The sequence below is a fragment of the Phalaenopsis equestris genome, unplaced genomic scaffold, assembly GCF_001263595.1.
Source record: "Phalaenopsis equestris unplaced genomic scaffold, ASM126359v1 Scaffold000297, whole genome shotgun sequence".
In the NCBI taxonomy this organism is placed as follows: Eukaryota; Viridiplantae; Streptophyta; class Magnoliopsida; order Asparagales; family Orchidaceae; genus Phalaenopsis; species Phalaenopsis equestris.
The window spans coordinates 3,009,351-3,021,798 of NW_018164739.1; the positions used below are offsets into that span (position 1 = coordinate 3,009,351).

At 35.7% G+C, this 12,448-nt stretch overlaps 2 protein-coding genes across 3 annotated transcripts; both read right to left on the reverse strand.

Moving 5' to 3' along the window:
- Positions 1-2,441: 2,441 nt before the first annotated feature.
- Positions 2,442-6,114, reverse strand: LOC110025339 (protein NRT1/ PTR FAMILY 6.1). Its single transcript, XM_020725768.1, has 4 exons — positions 5,489-6,114; positions 4,715-4,932; positions 3,981-4,561; positions 2,442-3,581 (listed from the first exon to the last, which is right to left on the reverse strand). Exons 1-4 carry the CDS (start codon positions 5,739-5,741, stop codon positions 2,714-2,716), a joined length of 1,920 nt encoding a protein of 639 aa, XP_020581427.1. The 5' UTR covers positions 5,742-6,114; the 3' UTR covers positions 2,442-2,713.
- A 3,122-nt stretch (positions 6,115-9,236) lies between these two features.
- LOC110025396 (protein COFACTOR ASSEMBLY OF COMPLEX C SUBUNIT B CCB1, chloroplastic) lies at positions 9,237-11,558 on the reverse strand. Of its 2 annotated transcripts, XM_020725854.1 has the most exons (5): positions 11,220-11,558; positions 10,988-11,103; positions 10,744-10,896; positions 9,571-9,768; positions 9,237-9,382 (listed from the first exon to the last, which is right to left on the reverse strand). In XM_020725854.1, the coding sequence occupies exons 1-4, from the start codon at positions 11,520-11,522 to the stop codon at positions 9,582-9,584; spliced, it is 759 nt and encodes a 252-aa protein (XP_020581513.1). In that variant the 5' UTR covers positions 11,523-11,558; the 3' UTR covers positions 9,237-9,382; positions 9,571-9,581. The 2 variants fall into 2 exon arrangements, with proteins under 2 accessions (XP_020581513.1, XP_020581512.1); XM_020725853.1 differs by lacking the exon at positions 9,237-9,382 and having other exon boundaries at positions 9,449-9,768.
- Positions 11,559-12,448: the final 890 nt, after the last annotated feature.

Consider the following 12,448-nt stretch of genomic DNA (forward strand, 5'->3'; position numbering starts at 1 on the left):
ATATATAGATATATATATATATAATTTTTACAATTTATTTGTTTTATTCTATATGTTTTTGTCAGCAAATCAAATAGCCCCTTTAAAAAAAGACATCATTACATAGCATCAAAGTGGATTTAATGATAAGTAGGGGTGTAAGCGAGTTGAGCCTGGCATGACTCCTAGGTGGCTAGTGAACTGAGCTCGATGTGCTAACAAACGAACACCAAGCCAACACTGAATCGACTTAATAGCTCGTGAGGTGGTTCATTTAAAAAATAATTAATCAAAAATATACTTATAATATATTAAAATTCAAAAAAAATAAATTATTAAAAATGTTTAAAACTAATATTTTTTTAAATTTTATATCAAGTGATCTCTTATTACTTATCTCTAAAATGCTCATTATACTTGTCATTTAATTATAATATTAACTTAAATTAATATATTTTTCTATCTTTCACGCTAAACAAACCGGCTCGTGAGCCGGCTTGGACTTGCAAAATTAAGCTCAAGCTCAAACTGATGGTGGCTCGAGCACTGCTCGACTCGTTTACACACTTGGGCTTCTATCAAGTAAAGAAGCCTTAGATACCATTGATGAAGCGCTCAGACACATAGGCATATTTTGAAAATAAAATCCTAAAGAATCCGATTAGGGAGTTGAGGGAAAAGAAGATAAGATTGATGAAAGGATCATCTATAACATTGTGAAAATTTTTACACATCGTATGGGACAATTGCAATTGGAAAAAAAAAATTTATTTCATAACAAAAATATAATTTTTATAATATTTAATAATAATAATAAATTAAAATTATATATTTAAACTGATGAAATGATTAAAATTAATGAATTTGTATTGAAGATTCTAGAACAGCGTTGAGGAATCAAAATTAAAATTGAAATCTTATTTCCAAAATATTGGCACATTCTTTACTGTTGACCGGTCACCATCGTTGGTATTTTCTACATACTAGTGCTACAAGCTATATGTGTCATCATCATCTTCTTTACATCCGATGCTTGTTCGATGTAAAGTCTATTTGGGGCAGCTGCAGCTTATTGAATAATCTGTTGATAAACTAATTAAAAATAATCTGCTGATAAGCTATGTGCGATGGCTATTACAAATTTTTGTTTTGTTGGAAAAGTCAGACCGTTGCCAATAAGCTCCCACCGCACCTAGATAGGTACGGTGTGAAAACGTTGTTTTCTGCGTTTTGAAAACACATAAGCTGTCAAAACGCAATTTACCCAAACAAGTCAGGTGCGTTTTCAAAACGCCACTCAAATAAGCTCAGCATCTCCTTTTTACATCCAATGCGTGTTGTTTATCGACAAAGCTAACATACACTATCAATATATATCAACGCCCAAAAAATTCATTATGTTAATGCACATTATTACAACAGAGTGGATGTGTGCCATCAACACCAACTCCGACTTTTGATATGGAATATTTATATTGAACATCTTGATATGCTTGATTTTCTCTTCTTAAAATAGAACTGAAAAAATCACAAATAATCTCTTCAAGTCAATTCTAATGTCTGGCATTAGTATAAATGTGGCCAACCATCATCTAAAATATTTCACTAAGCTTCAAAGTGATGCACAAACAATAGATTACACTTCATACGAATAAAGACAAAGACGTCAGTTTCACTTTTAATGATTGAAAAGTAATAAGATACTTATTAGAAAGATTAAGGTTGAACATGAGAAAGACATTGATGATTATTCTCTTTCTCTTCTTTAGGATGAAAAATTCTTCTTCTATTCCATTCTCTCTTTCCCATCTCTTATTCCTCTCTTCATTTTGCTTATAATTGTGGGGATGCATTACGAGTGAGCATTATAAAAGTTTATATGGTGAAAAGTTTACTTTGCAACATTAATGATCAACCATCTCATAGCCTCCACAGCATGCTTTTATGATATGATAACCACTATTTAACATTATATGGTAGCCTCGATTTATGATTTTATGATAGCTCCATTTAGGGCTTTGTGATGTCCGTCATTCAAGTCTTTATCAAATAAAATAATAATAAAAAAAAAACACCACTTCATATTATTAGAGATTTGACTTCACACTTGGGAGGGGTTTGTCAGCAGCAGAAAACTTATGTTAATAGGCACGACGGAGAAGGGCGAGCAACGGCGGAGTAAATCAGCGAAATCTGCCTCACACACGGATCTGATAAATCTGGATTTAAGGCATGGAGGAGACGAACGGGGAGAAAGAAGTGGAACGGGAGAGCTTAGGATTTAATGGAGAATTGGATTTTGATTTCTCCTTCTTTGGTGTTTGGCTGGACATAGGTTAAAATCTGTTATAAGTGTGCTACCAAACACCCCCTTAACATATAAAACTGCAATCATAGAAAATGGAGAAAGCTACATCTTGAAATATTCATGAGTTGCGAATACACTTATATTGGTCTTCATAACCATAATGGTAAAAAAGGTAGAGTGCAATGAAGTTTTTATGTCGTTTTATGTATACATCAAAAACCTCACTAATGTAAAAGACTTCTATTTGCTACACGTTGAAATAAGTGGAAAGACATCCTAGAATACACTCTGAATTTAGATGCCACTCTTTAAAAGCAGGACAAAATCGGCCTCATCAAAGTCACAGGACTACAAAATAAGCCAGCATGATCAATAAAATCATTCCAGTATAATTTTATAAAACCAAACCTGGTTCCAGCGACTCAGCTAACCATCCCCATTCAATTTAGACTCCTCTTCAATCCCCACCACCATCTTCGACCTGTACTCATACCGCACAGCAAAGAACAGAAAAGCAACAAAATTTATCAAACTCAGCACAGCCAGAAGCCAATACAAGTAATCAAATCTCCCAGTATTTATGTTCTGCGATAACCAAGACGGCCGCCCGCCGGCCTCATTTCCCGTCACCGATCTCACAATATTGTTCAATATGGTTGCGACAAAGCAGCCCAATCCTCCAGCAATGGCGGCATAAGCGGACCCAATGCTCCTCATAGCATCAGGAGCCTCCTCATAAAGGAACTCAAGAAGACCAACAATACAGAAAACCTCAGCTATTCCAATCAAACAGTACTGAATCAGCAACCAGTAAGCACTCAGATCCGGCATTGCAGTCAAGAAAAGAGCCTCGTATCCATGCTTGATGGCGTAGTTTCGTCTGTACCTCTCGAAAAGACCAGCCCATGCAACGGAGAGAATAGATACGGCAAGACCGAGGCCAACTCTTTGGAGCTGGGATGCACCCTGAGGGTGGCCGGTGATTCGGCGGGTGAGCGGCGCGAAGGTGGAGTAATAGAGGGATAAGATGAGGAAGATACTGAGACCGGGGAAGACCGGCATGCAGGTAACTGGGAGCTTTAGATGTCCTAGGTGGGTGTTTAGTGTGTAAGCTTGCTGGACTGAGAGGGTGAGGAACTCTGTGAGGATGACACTCAGCATTATGGTGCAGGCAGGTATGGGAAGAAGCTTTATGAGTATCTTGACTTCTTCTACTTGAGTTACAGTGCAGAGTCTCCATGGACTAGGTTTCACACCATCTTCCTTGAGTTGCAAAGCAGCCTTATCCAAGCACCTTGTACATTCATATTACCAAAAAGAGCACAAGCTCAAAATAGTCCTCCGACTATCAACATGCGATTAATTTAGTTTTGGAGTTTAAAAGTGTTTAATTTTAGTACTGGATTAATAAAATTTGATCCCAATTATGAAATTAGTCTTTAGGCTGAGTCTCATGGTTAAAATTAGCAAGCATTAAGTTTAACCATGCAAATTCAGCTAGACTACTCTGGATCAATTATTAATAGTGTGGGACTAAATTGCAACACTTCAAAACTCCAAAATTAAATTTGTTAATTATTGATAATCGGTGGACTATTTTAAGCTTTTGCTCTTTCAAAAAATATCAATAGAATTAGCTTTCTCTCTAAAAAAAATGGCCATAAGTTCCGAAAGAATGAAAAGAGCTGAGTACCGGAATTTGCCTGTATGTTCAATCTTCCCGCTGCCTTTAATGGCGGACCTTCTTCCAGGGATTTCATACAAGCCCACAAAGTCGCTGTTAGAGAAGGGAACATTTCTCTTTCTCGTCGCAGCAACCAGGACCTGCGCAACACGCGTGAGAGGGCTGCCTCCTGGCAATCGGTGGCGATAGAGGGGCGTGCCGACGAAGAAGATGGCATTCGAGATCCCCATGGCGATGGCCAAAGAACCAAAGGCGGAACCCCATCCATATTTCATTTGAATGTAGACCACCATGGTGAAGGCCACGATTGCTCCGATGGTTACAGATAGATAGAATAGGTTGAAGAATCGATCCAAATGAGCCTTATAATCTCTGCTTCGCTCATCAAATTGATCGGCACCGAAGGAGGAGACGCAAGGCCGGATGCCCGCAGCTCCGAAAGCAGTGATGTAGAGAACTGTGTAGAGGTAAATCATCTGCCATGGCTTGGATTGTTCACAATTGCCGAGAAGAATGGATAACTGATCACAGTTGGATTGATTGGGCATGAAGATGCTCACTGTAGCAATTAAGGTTATTGCTGTCAAACCCTGTAACATTACAGAAAAAAATAAAGAACATAGTTAATAAAAGAAACCTTTAGAGAAGTGACATGATAGTTAAGATATTAGATGAGTAAATACATAAGAATTGATCCATTAATAAATGAGTAAAATGCAGTAAGAGGTCATGATAGTTCGTACTAGAAGATAAATTGTTGTGAAAATTGCTATCGTCCAGTAACGACCAAGATATGCATCGGCAAGAAAACCACCAAGCACGGATGAAGCCTGCGATATCCCAAGAAAGTTGTTCACTGCATTAGCAGAGCTGGTAAATGGCCGGTGCATGACATAGAACATGAACGCTACCATATTCACTGACAGCCCGAAGTAGGCCATTCTCTCTGCCATCTCATTACCTGAACATAAACACCACTCAGTTATTATGTATTTACATATCTAACATCTAAACTTCAATTTTGCATACATACCACATTACCTACACATGAAAATGTATATTTCTTTCTTTCAAAAGTTAAAATGGCGGTTTTTTCTAAGTGCTATAAAAGATTTGGGTGGTATAAAAGTAAAAATGTAGAATTTAGGAGTTATATTCGTAAATTCATAGTAATTGAATGGAATGTATGTAAATGCCCCAGAACAGGCAAGGGACAAAATCCATCACACAGATTTTTTTATGAAAGGTGTTGGAAGTTCGTCTGTATGCATAATAGAACTGAACAAGGTACAAATTTGAAGCCCTTATGGTCCTTTTTACTAGGGCTGAATTTCTCATGTTTTATAATTAAAATTATTTTATTAGGTCAGCCATCTTCTTTTGGTTAATTTTACATTTAGGGGCTATTTGTTAGCTAAATTTATGCAGGATTTATGATAAATTCTGCCAAATAGTCCAAGAAGAAAGAGAGCTTCAGATTGATTCATAAATGGAAGAAAATTCAGATTGATCGATACCAAAGATGAAGAAGGCGGCGATCCATCCACCGGTCTTGGATAGATCCTCGATGCGTTTCCCCCTCAGAGTAACCGGCGTCGCGCCCCCGACATAACCCCCGCTAATGGCCGCCGGCAACTGCCTCTCATCGCTCTCCAAAAAATGCGCTCCCAGCTTCTTTCTCCGAGCATCCTGAACACTCCCATCCAGCGCGGGAGATCTCTCCGGCAAGAAATCCGGAGATCCGATCTCCTTCGATGCCATCCCCGCCATCAATCAATCAAACTCAAACCAGAAACCCTGAGCAGGTAAGTTCCCAGCCTGCAGGGGCAGGCAATAAAAGCTAGCGGACCAACCATGCGGGGAGCGATCTAACGCAATAAATGTTGCGCGGGAGGTGATAATGACGGTAGAATATGACAGTGGATGGATGAGGAGGGCAAGCGGAAGGAACGAAGATGCGCCATTAATAGGCTCACCTGCTTCGGAAGCGGTAATGGGGGTTTGAGATCCATATGCAGGGCTTATTCAATTCGAGCTTTCACCGTCGGCACTCTGCGTCGGCTGTAGGTCATCTACTTCCACAGTAGACTTAGGGTAAGACAAAACGAACAGAAAGTAACGATTACAGTTGTCTGAAGAGTATAGAAGCTAGAATTTTTTATGGAAGGGATAATGTTTTAATTTCACATTAATAGAAAATTCTCCTTCGCGTAATGTTCATACTGAACATCTAAAACATTTAATATAATTGCATCAGGAATGAGTCTGCATGAAATTCGATAAGAAATAATTGGAGACATTAAGAGCATAAATTATTCGTGCAAATGATCCGTCCGTCTTATAAGATGACCGAACGAAGAGAGTGAACGATCAAACGAGCACCATGTGGCCGCACTATTACGGCAGCTACTATCTTGAAAAATTAGTGAGTCCCCCAAAATGAGGTACTTCAGTAAGGATGCATAGATCAAAAAGTATTTTGTTTGTCGAACTACAGCGATTTACCCTCTGAACAATGAAATAACCCTACCGAAGGAAGATGTAACTTCACATTCAGTTTCTACCGAATGGGCGACCGAAGATAATTGCATGACGATGGGTTAGCTAAAGGAATCACGATCGACGAAATGAACTCCAGAAAAACAAATTTGGTAGTTACGAATATGAAGTTGTATTCAAGACAATTATAGAAGCATAGCAGCACTGGTTGATTATGGGGTCTGAATAAATGATATTAAGTTAAAAATTTATAAATGTAACAGCTCATTAATTATAGAAAGGTTCTCTTTTTAATAGAGACTTCTAAGTAGGAGAATTGTCTTTCAAATCTTCAGTATCTCTTCTTTTTTTTCATTTGACCAACGCTCTATTCCATAGGTGTGATCCACAAGACAATTTAAGATCCAACAATAACATATTAATCACCTAAATTTTAAATATTACATTTTAACCGCCCATAATTTTAAATTTAACATTTTAATCATCCAAAACTTTCACTCATACTTAAATGATGGGAAGAAGAGTGGTTGTAATAAAAAAAAGAGGTTAAAAATGTAATATTTAAAGCGTATGCCGTTAAAATATTATATTAAATGTTTTGGGTGGTTGGCATGTAAAAACTCCAAAAAAGAAACTATTAAATATTTAGTTAGCTATAATTTTTGCAAAAAATATTTGAAATTTTAAAGTGAGTTTTAATTTTTAAGTGCTTACCTTTCAAATTTTGCACACTAGCAAATCATCTTAGCTACGCTTGAAAATAAGAAGGGGGCATTTGCACGAAAAATTATTCCATACGGACAGCGTATGCAGAAATGCATACGATCTCCGATCTACACCGTTCGTCAGGGCAAACATATAAGAAATGAAGGGCAGTGGAGATCGGACAGCGTATGCATTTGTATGGAATAATTTTTCCATTTGCACACATATCACATAATTAATATGTTACATATCTCAAACCTAATATTTTATATTTACACACAGCACTTGTAATTTTATATCACATAAAAGATAGCATTATTATTAATTTTCAAAAGTGATAAACAATTTTTCAATTAGAAGTTCAAAACATCAAAATGTTATGAACTTTAATAATTTGATTTGAGTTTATTTTAATTTCAATATAAATTTTTTAGGAAGATTTACATACGTATCACTCAATTCTACTGTATTTACATATCTAACATCTAAAGCTCAATTTTTGCATATTCTCAGCTTTATCTTTGCATGTAAATACATAAGAATTGTATGGTATGTATGTAAATGCCCCAAAATTTTAAATAATTTCGTGCACTGCTGATATAATTTAATATGAAGAGCTCATAAAATTCTTATACATGAATTTAAGGAAAAACTATTCCATACCGGTGTCCAATCCTGACCGTAAATCAGGTGATTCACGACTAGGATGTATTTCGGTGGGACCTAAATTTAAAAAAAAAAAAAAATTGAAATAATCCCGACGATAGATCACCGTGATCTACAGTCAGGATCGGACACCGCATTCCTGTATGCAATAATTTCTCCAATTTAAGGGTGAAGTTTATTGAACATATTATTATTTTGTAAGATTTACATACATGCCACTAAATCCCTATGCATTTACATATCTAACCCTAAGTTTCTATTTTTAGATGCATATCACCTCTACCTAAAAATGAAAATATGTATTACAATTTTTTAAATGATATGAAAGGATTCGGTGGTCAAAATATAAATAAAAAATGTTTAGGTGTTAGATGACGTAAATACATAGGAATTGGGTGCTATTTATGTAGATGCCCCCGCCAGTGTGCAGCAAGTATAGCTTAGTTGACCCCTGACTAGCAAGACTTTGACCCCATTATGCGTAGAATCCAACTAATCAAACCTAGGGCATTGACCTTGACAAGATAAACTAAAGCCTATTCAACCTAATCCTAATAGGTTTTGATCAAATAAATCACAATGGACTTGTAATTAAGTTAGCTCTTGAGCTCAATTTATTATATTAAGTTAATTAGTATTTTTTTTTTAAATTATTGAATTGATTTGCCAAAATGTAAGTCATCATTCATCAGTTTTTAAAATTATTAATTATTATTAAGTGAGATAATTAATTATATTAATTATGACTTAATTATTTAATTTAAGATTGATGAGTAAAATAAATATAATACTATCCTTCAATCATATAAATCCTTACAACAACAACAAAAAACCTTAATACCACTAAGTGGGGTCGGCTACATGAATCATTTTTCTCCACCGTGTCCTATTGAGTATCATATTTTCATTTAATTATAATAAATTAAGATCCTTTTTTTATACAATATGCTGAAGATTTTTTAGGCTTGCCCCTATCTTTCTTAACATAATCGAATCTAAAACATCTACTCTCCTAACCAGATCATCGGCTGGTCGAAGTTTAATGCGACCAAACCATCTACAACTACAAATAAATCCTTACATTTCAAAAAAAAATTGCAAACATTTTACTTGAATTTAATACCCATCTTACCATACAAAATTTCAAGCTCTAACAGACATAAGATTCAGTAAATTTGGATTTACAAGATTTACTAAATCCAACTTGAGTTAAACCCATGGTTTGTTTAGCATTATTCATCATGAAGCTGGTAATGTTTTGAAAAAATTTCTAAAAGGTCAACCCTACATTTCAATTCATTGAGTTATGAGGTGCATAGGATTTAAACATTGTGATCTGATTAAATTGGAGCATGTAAGGTAAATGTAGGTGAACCTATAATGAGTTCATTCCATTGTCCCAAATCCATCATACATCCCGGGTGGTCATGGATCCTTACCTATTTTAGTCAAATTCATGTCAACCCTCGAAACACGATAGACCAGAGAAGACGAACTATGGTTTTCAAATGAGTTTATCAACAAGGCATTGTCTTCCCAACCTATCAAAACAACTTAGATCATATTAGGAAACATCACATTTTGCTACAATTAAACTAACAAATGCTCGAAAACTGATTATAATCAAACTCTACAAAGAACCATTGATACAAATTTGAAATAAAAAATATTTATTCTTTCCATATAACTTAAAAATAAATAAATAAATAAGTGTTAGTAGTAAGTTCACCTCACATAATTCTACTGTTCAAAGAGTCCCTTAACGTAGACCATACCCTTCTCACTGAGCTGCAGCTCCTTCCTCATCTGCTCCAACTGCTGATCATCCCCACGCACAATTATCTCAGAAAGCTTTCCATCATCGCCTACTAAAATCTTCACTTTTATCTCCTCTTTCCTTGATGCCCGTTGCCAGTAATAGACTCCCCTGATACATAAACAGTCAATCAGCCATTAAGCAGCTTTACAGAAAGCTTCAACGGGAAAGAGAATGATTAGCTGACAAAGACTTCTATTTCAAATGATATATTCTTTGGTTCTTCAGAATGAGGTCACAGGTTCATGTCTGATGTAAATTAAGGTTTAATAAAGAAAAAATTACATACATACGCCTTTATTTTTCTGTATTTACATATCTAACATCTAAATGTCAATTTTTTATACATGCCACCTTAGCTATGCATGAAAATGTGTATTTCGCTTTATATAAGTTAAAATCATGGCATTTTCTTATGTGATATGAAAAGTAGAGTTTTCGTGTTAGATTATGTAAATAGATAGGAATTGGATGATCCGTATGATGTAGTGCACTGCTGGTTTTAGTAATGGCCATTGCTACAAATGAAATTTAGTGATTCAGGTAAATCCAAATCTAATAAATCTTAAGAGGATTAAAATCAAAAACTAGTTGGCATTACAATTAATAAATATTATTAAATCCCAATGAATTTCTCAGCTATTTGTATTATAATTTAAGATTTGTAAGATGGAAAATTTCTTAAATCTAGTAAATATCATGAATAATGTGACAAAAAGTAAATTTTATTAAACTCTTGAGAGTATTATAAATATTTTTTTCTTTTAAAAATAATTTTTTTCTTAGAACCATCACATTGTGATAATTTTGGTTGCACAAAATTATTTTCACCACTAAAACATACAAAAACCAGCAAGAAGATTCAACTAAATAGAATTATCGCTGTTCCTCGAAAGGAAAAGCTAAGTTGCAAGAAATTTGCTCCAAACAAATCCTTAGATCTTAACCAGGCAAATTTCTATCTTGATGCTCACCATAAAAATTGAATTTTTGGTGTTACATATGTAAATACATAAGAATTGAATGGTAACGATGTAAATTTTCCTTCAAATAAACAGATAAATAAGTATAAGAAAGAAGGCATACGCAAGAGGGCTAAGCGCCGTGAGCCAGAACCAGTTATTGCCTCCCTCAGGAACCGCAATAGAGAGGACGAGACCTACGCTTGCAAGGCTAATGCAGGTGCAGAAAGTGAGCAGCGCTGCCTGCCCTCTGCTGGGCACCATCATTCCTTCAAACCTTTCGTCGAACACATTGCAGGCATGATTTTTGTTAGCCACTAGACATTTTGGAGAAGTAGAGGGAGGACGAAAGAGAAAGAGAGAGATACGTAATGGTGTCGCCTCGATCAGAGACTGTAAAATTATTGCGAGTGAAGAACGAGAGGATCTCCCCAGCCACTTGATTCGGCCTACTAGCTCCTTTCACAAAATTCTTCTGCACTATCTGAAATTTTCTAAACCAAGGGAATAAGATCGGAAGGAAATCAACAAAAGGAGCTCCAAACCTGCGAATAATTCAATGAAATCTAGAATTGAGAGAAAGGGTTCGATGAAGATGACCTTGGATTTAACAGAGCGCTTGATGAGTGACCAAAGGCCTGGAACTGAAATAACGAAAAGGCCTAGGGACGTATAATAGCTCGCCTGAGAGTACGACGCCTCGCCGACGCCGGAAACCGCCACCTCCGCCGCCGGAGCCATGGAGCCGTCGAGCAGAAAGGGTACCCCGTGGAGAAGTGAATACGGAGCTATTGCAGACCTCGGCCGGTGCAGGTGAAGAGATGGACGGGCTAGAAACAGGCTGGAGCGTAGCCGGACTGAAGGGTAGGCGGGCAACGCCGGCGAGGAAAGAATCGACGCCATTATTGGGTGGCTCTCGGTTCAGAATTCAGATACAGAGAGAAGAAATATATATATATATATATTTTCACATTTCATGATTTTGGGCCTGGGGACATTTACATACATACCACACAATTCTTATTGATTTATATAAGTGTCCCCTAAACTATCACATTTACATACATAAAACCCAATGCATATGATTTAGAGGTGCATATTATATGATTTCACTATAGCACTTCAATTATTTGAATGTAAAATAATATTTTTCATAGAAAGAAATGCATTTTTAAATAATTAAAAAAAATATTTCATAAAAGGTTTTTTTGGTCAAGTTATGGTTTTAGTTTACTGGATTAACTTTAGCTTAGAGATATATTCTTGGCCATGGAGAGGAGAGATCGAGCTGAAGAGAGTGCTCGTTGTTCCTGAATAGCTCGTGATAGGCTCGTTAAGTAGCTTGAGTTTGAATCATTTGTTAAGCTAGCCAAACACGAACAAGTTTTTTTAAGCTTGAATTACAAATCTTTTACGGGTCTGCCCGTTATAGCTCAAAGTAAGAAAATTATATAAATATTATTTTTATGATAATATATTATATATATTTACATATAAATTTAAATCACCATATTCTGTTTTTTTTTTTAATTGTAAATGAATGATGAAGGTTTGAATCCAAAACTTAGCATATAATTTTATAATTAATTTTAAAGAGCTAATTTTGAGTAGAATATGAGTCGAATATGAGTCAGATATGAACACAAATATGTAAATAAGTCAAACAAAAACACTTATTCATGAACAATTTCAAACTCGAGTCGTTTTCAAAAATAATGAATTTCGAACAATCCAAGCATGGACTTGCCCAAGCACTGCTCATTTAAATGTTGAAACTTGACACAAAATTATCAAAGAGGACTCCAAAAAGTTAGAAGATAATATATATA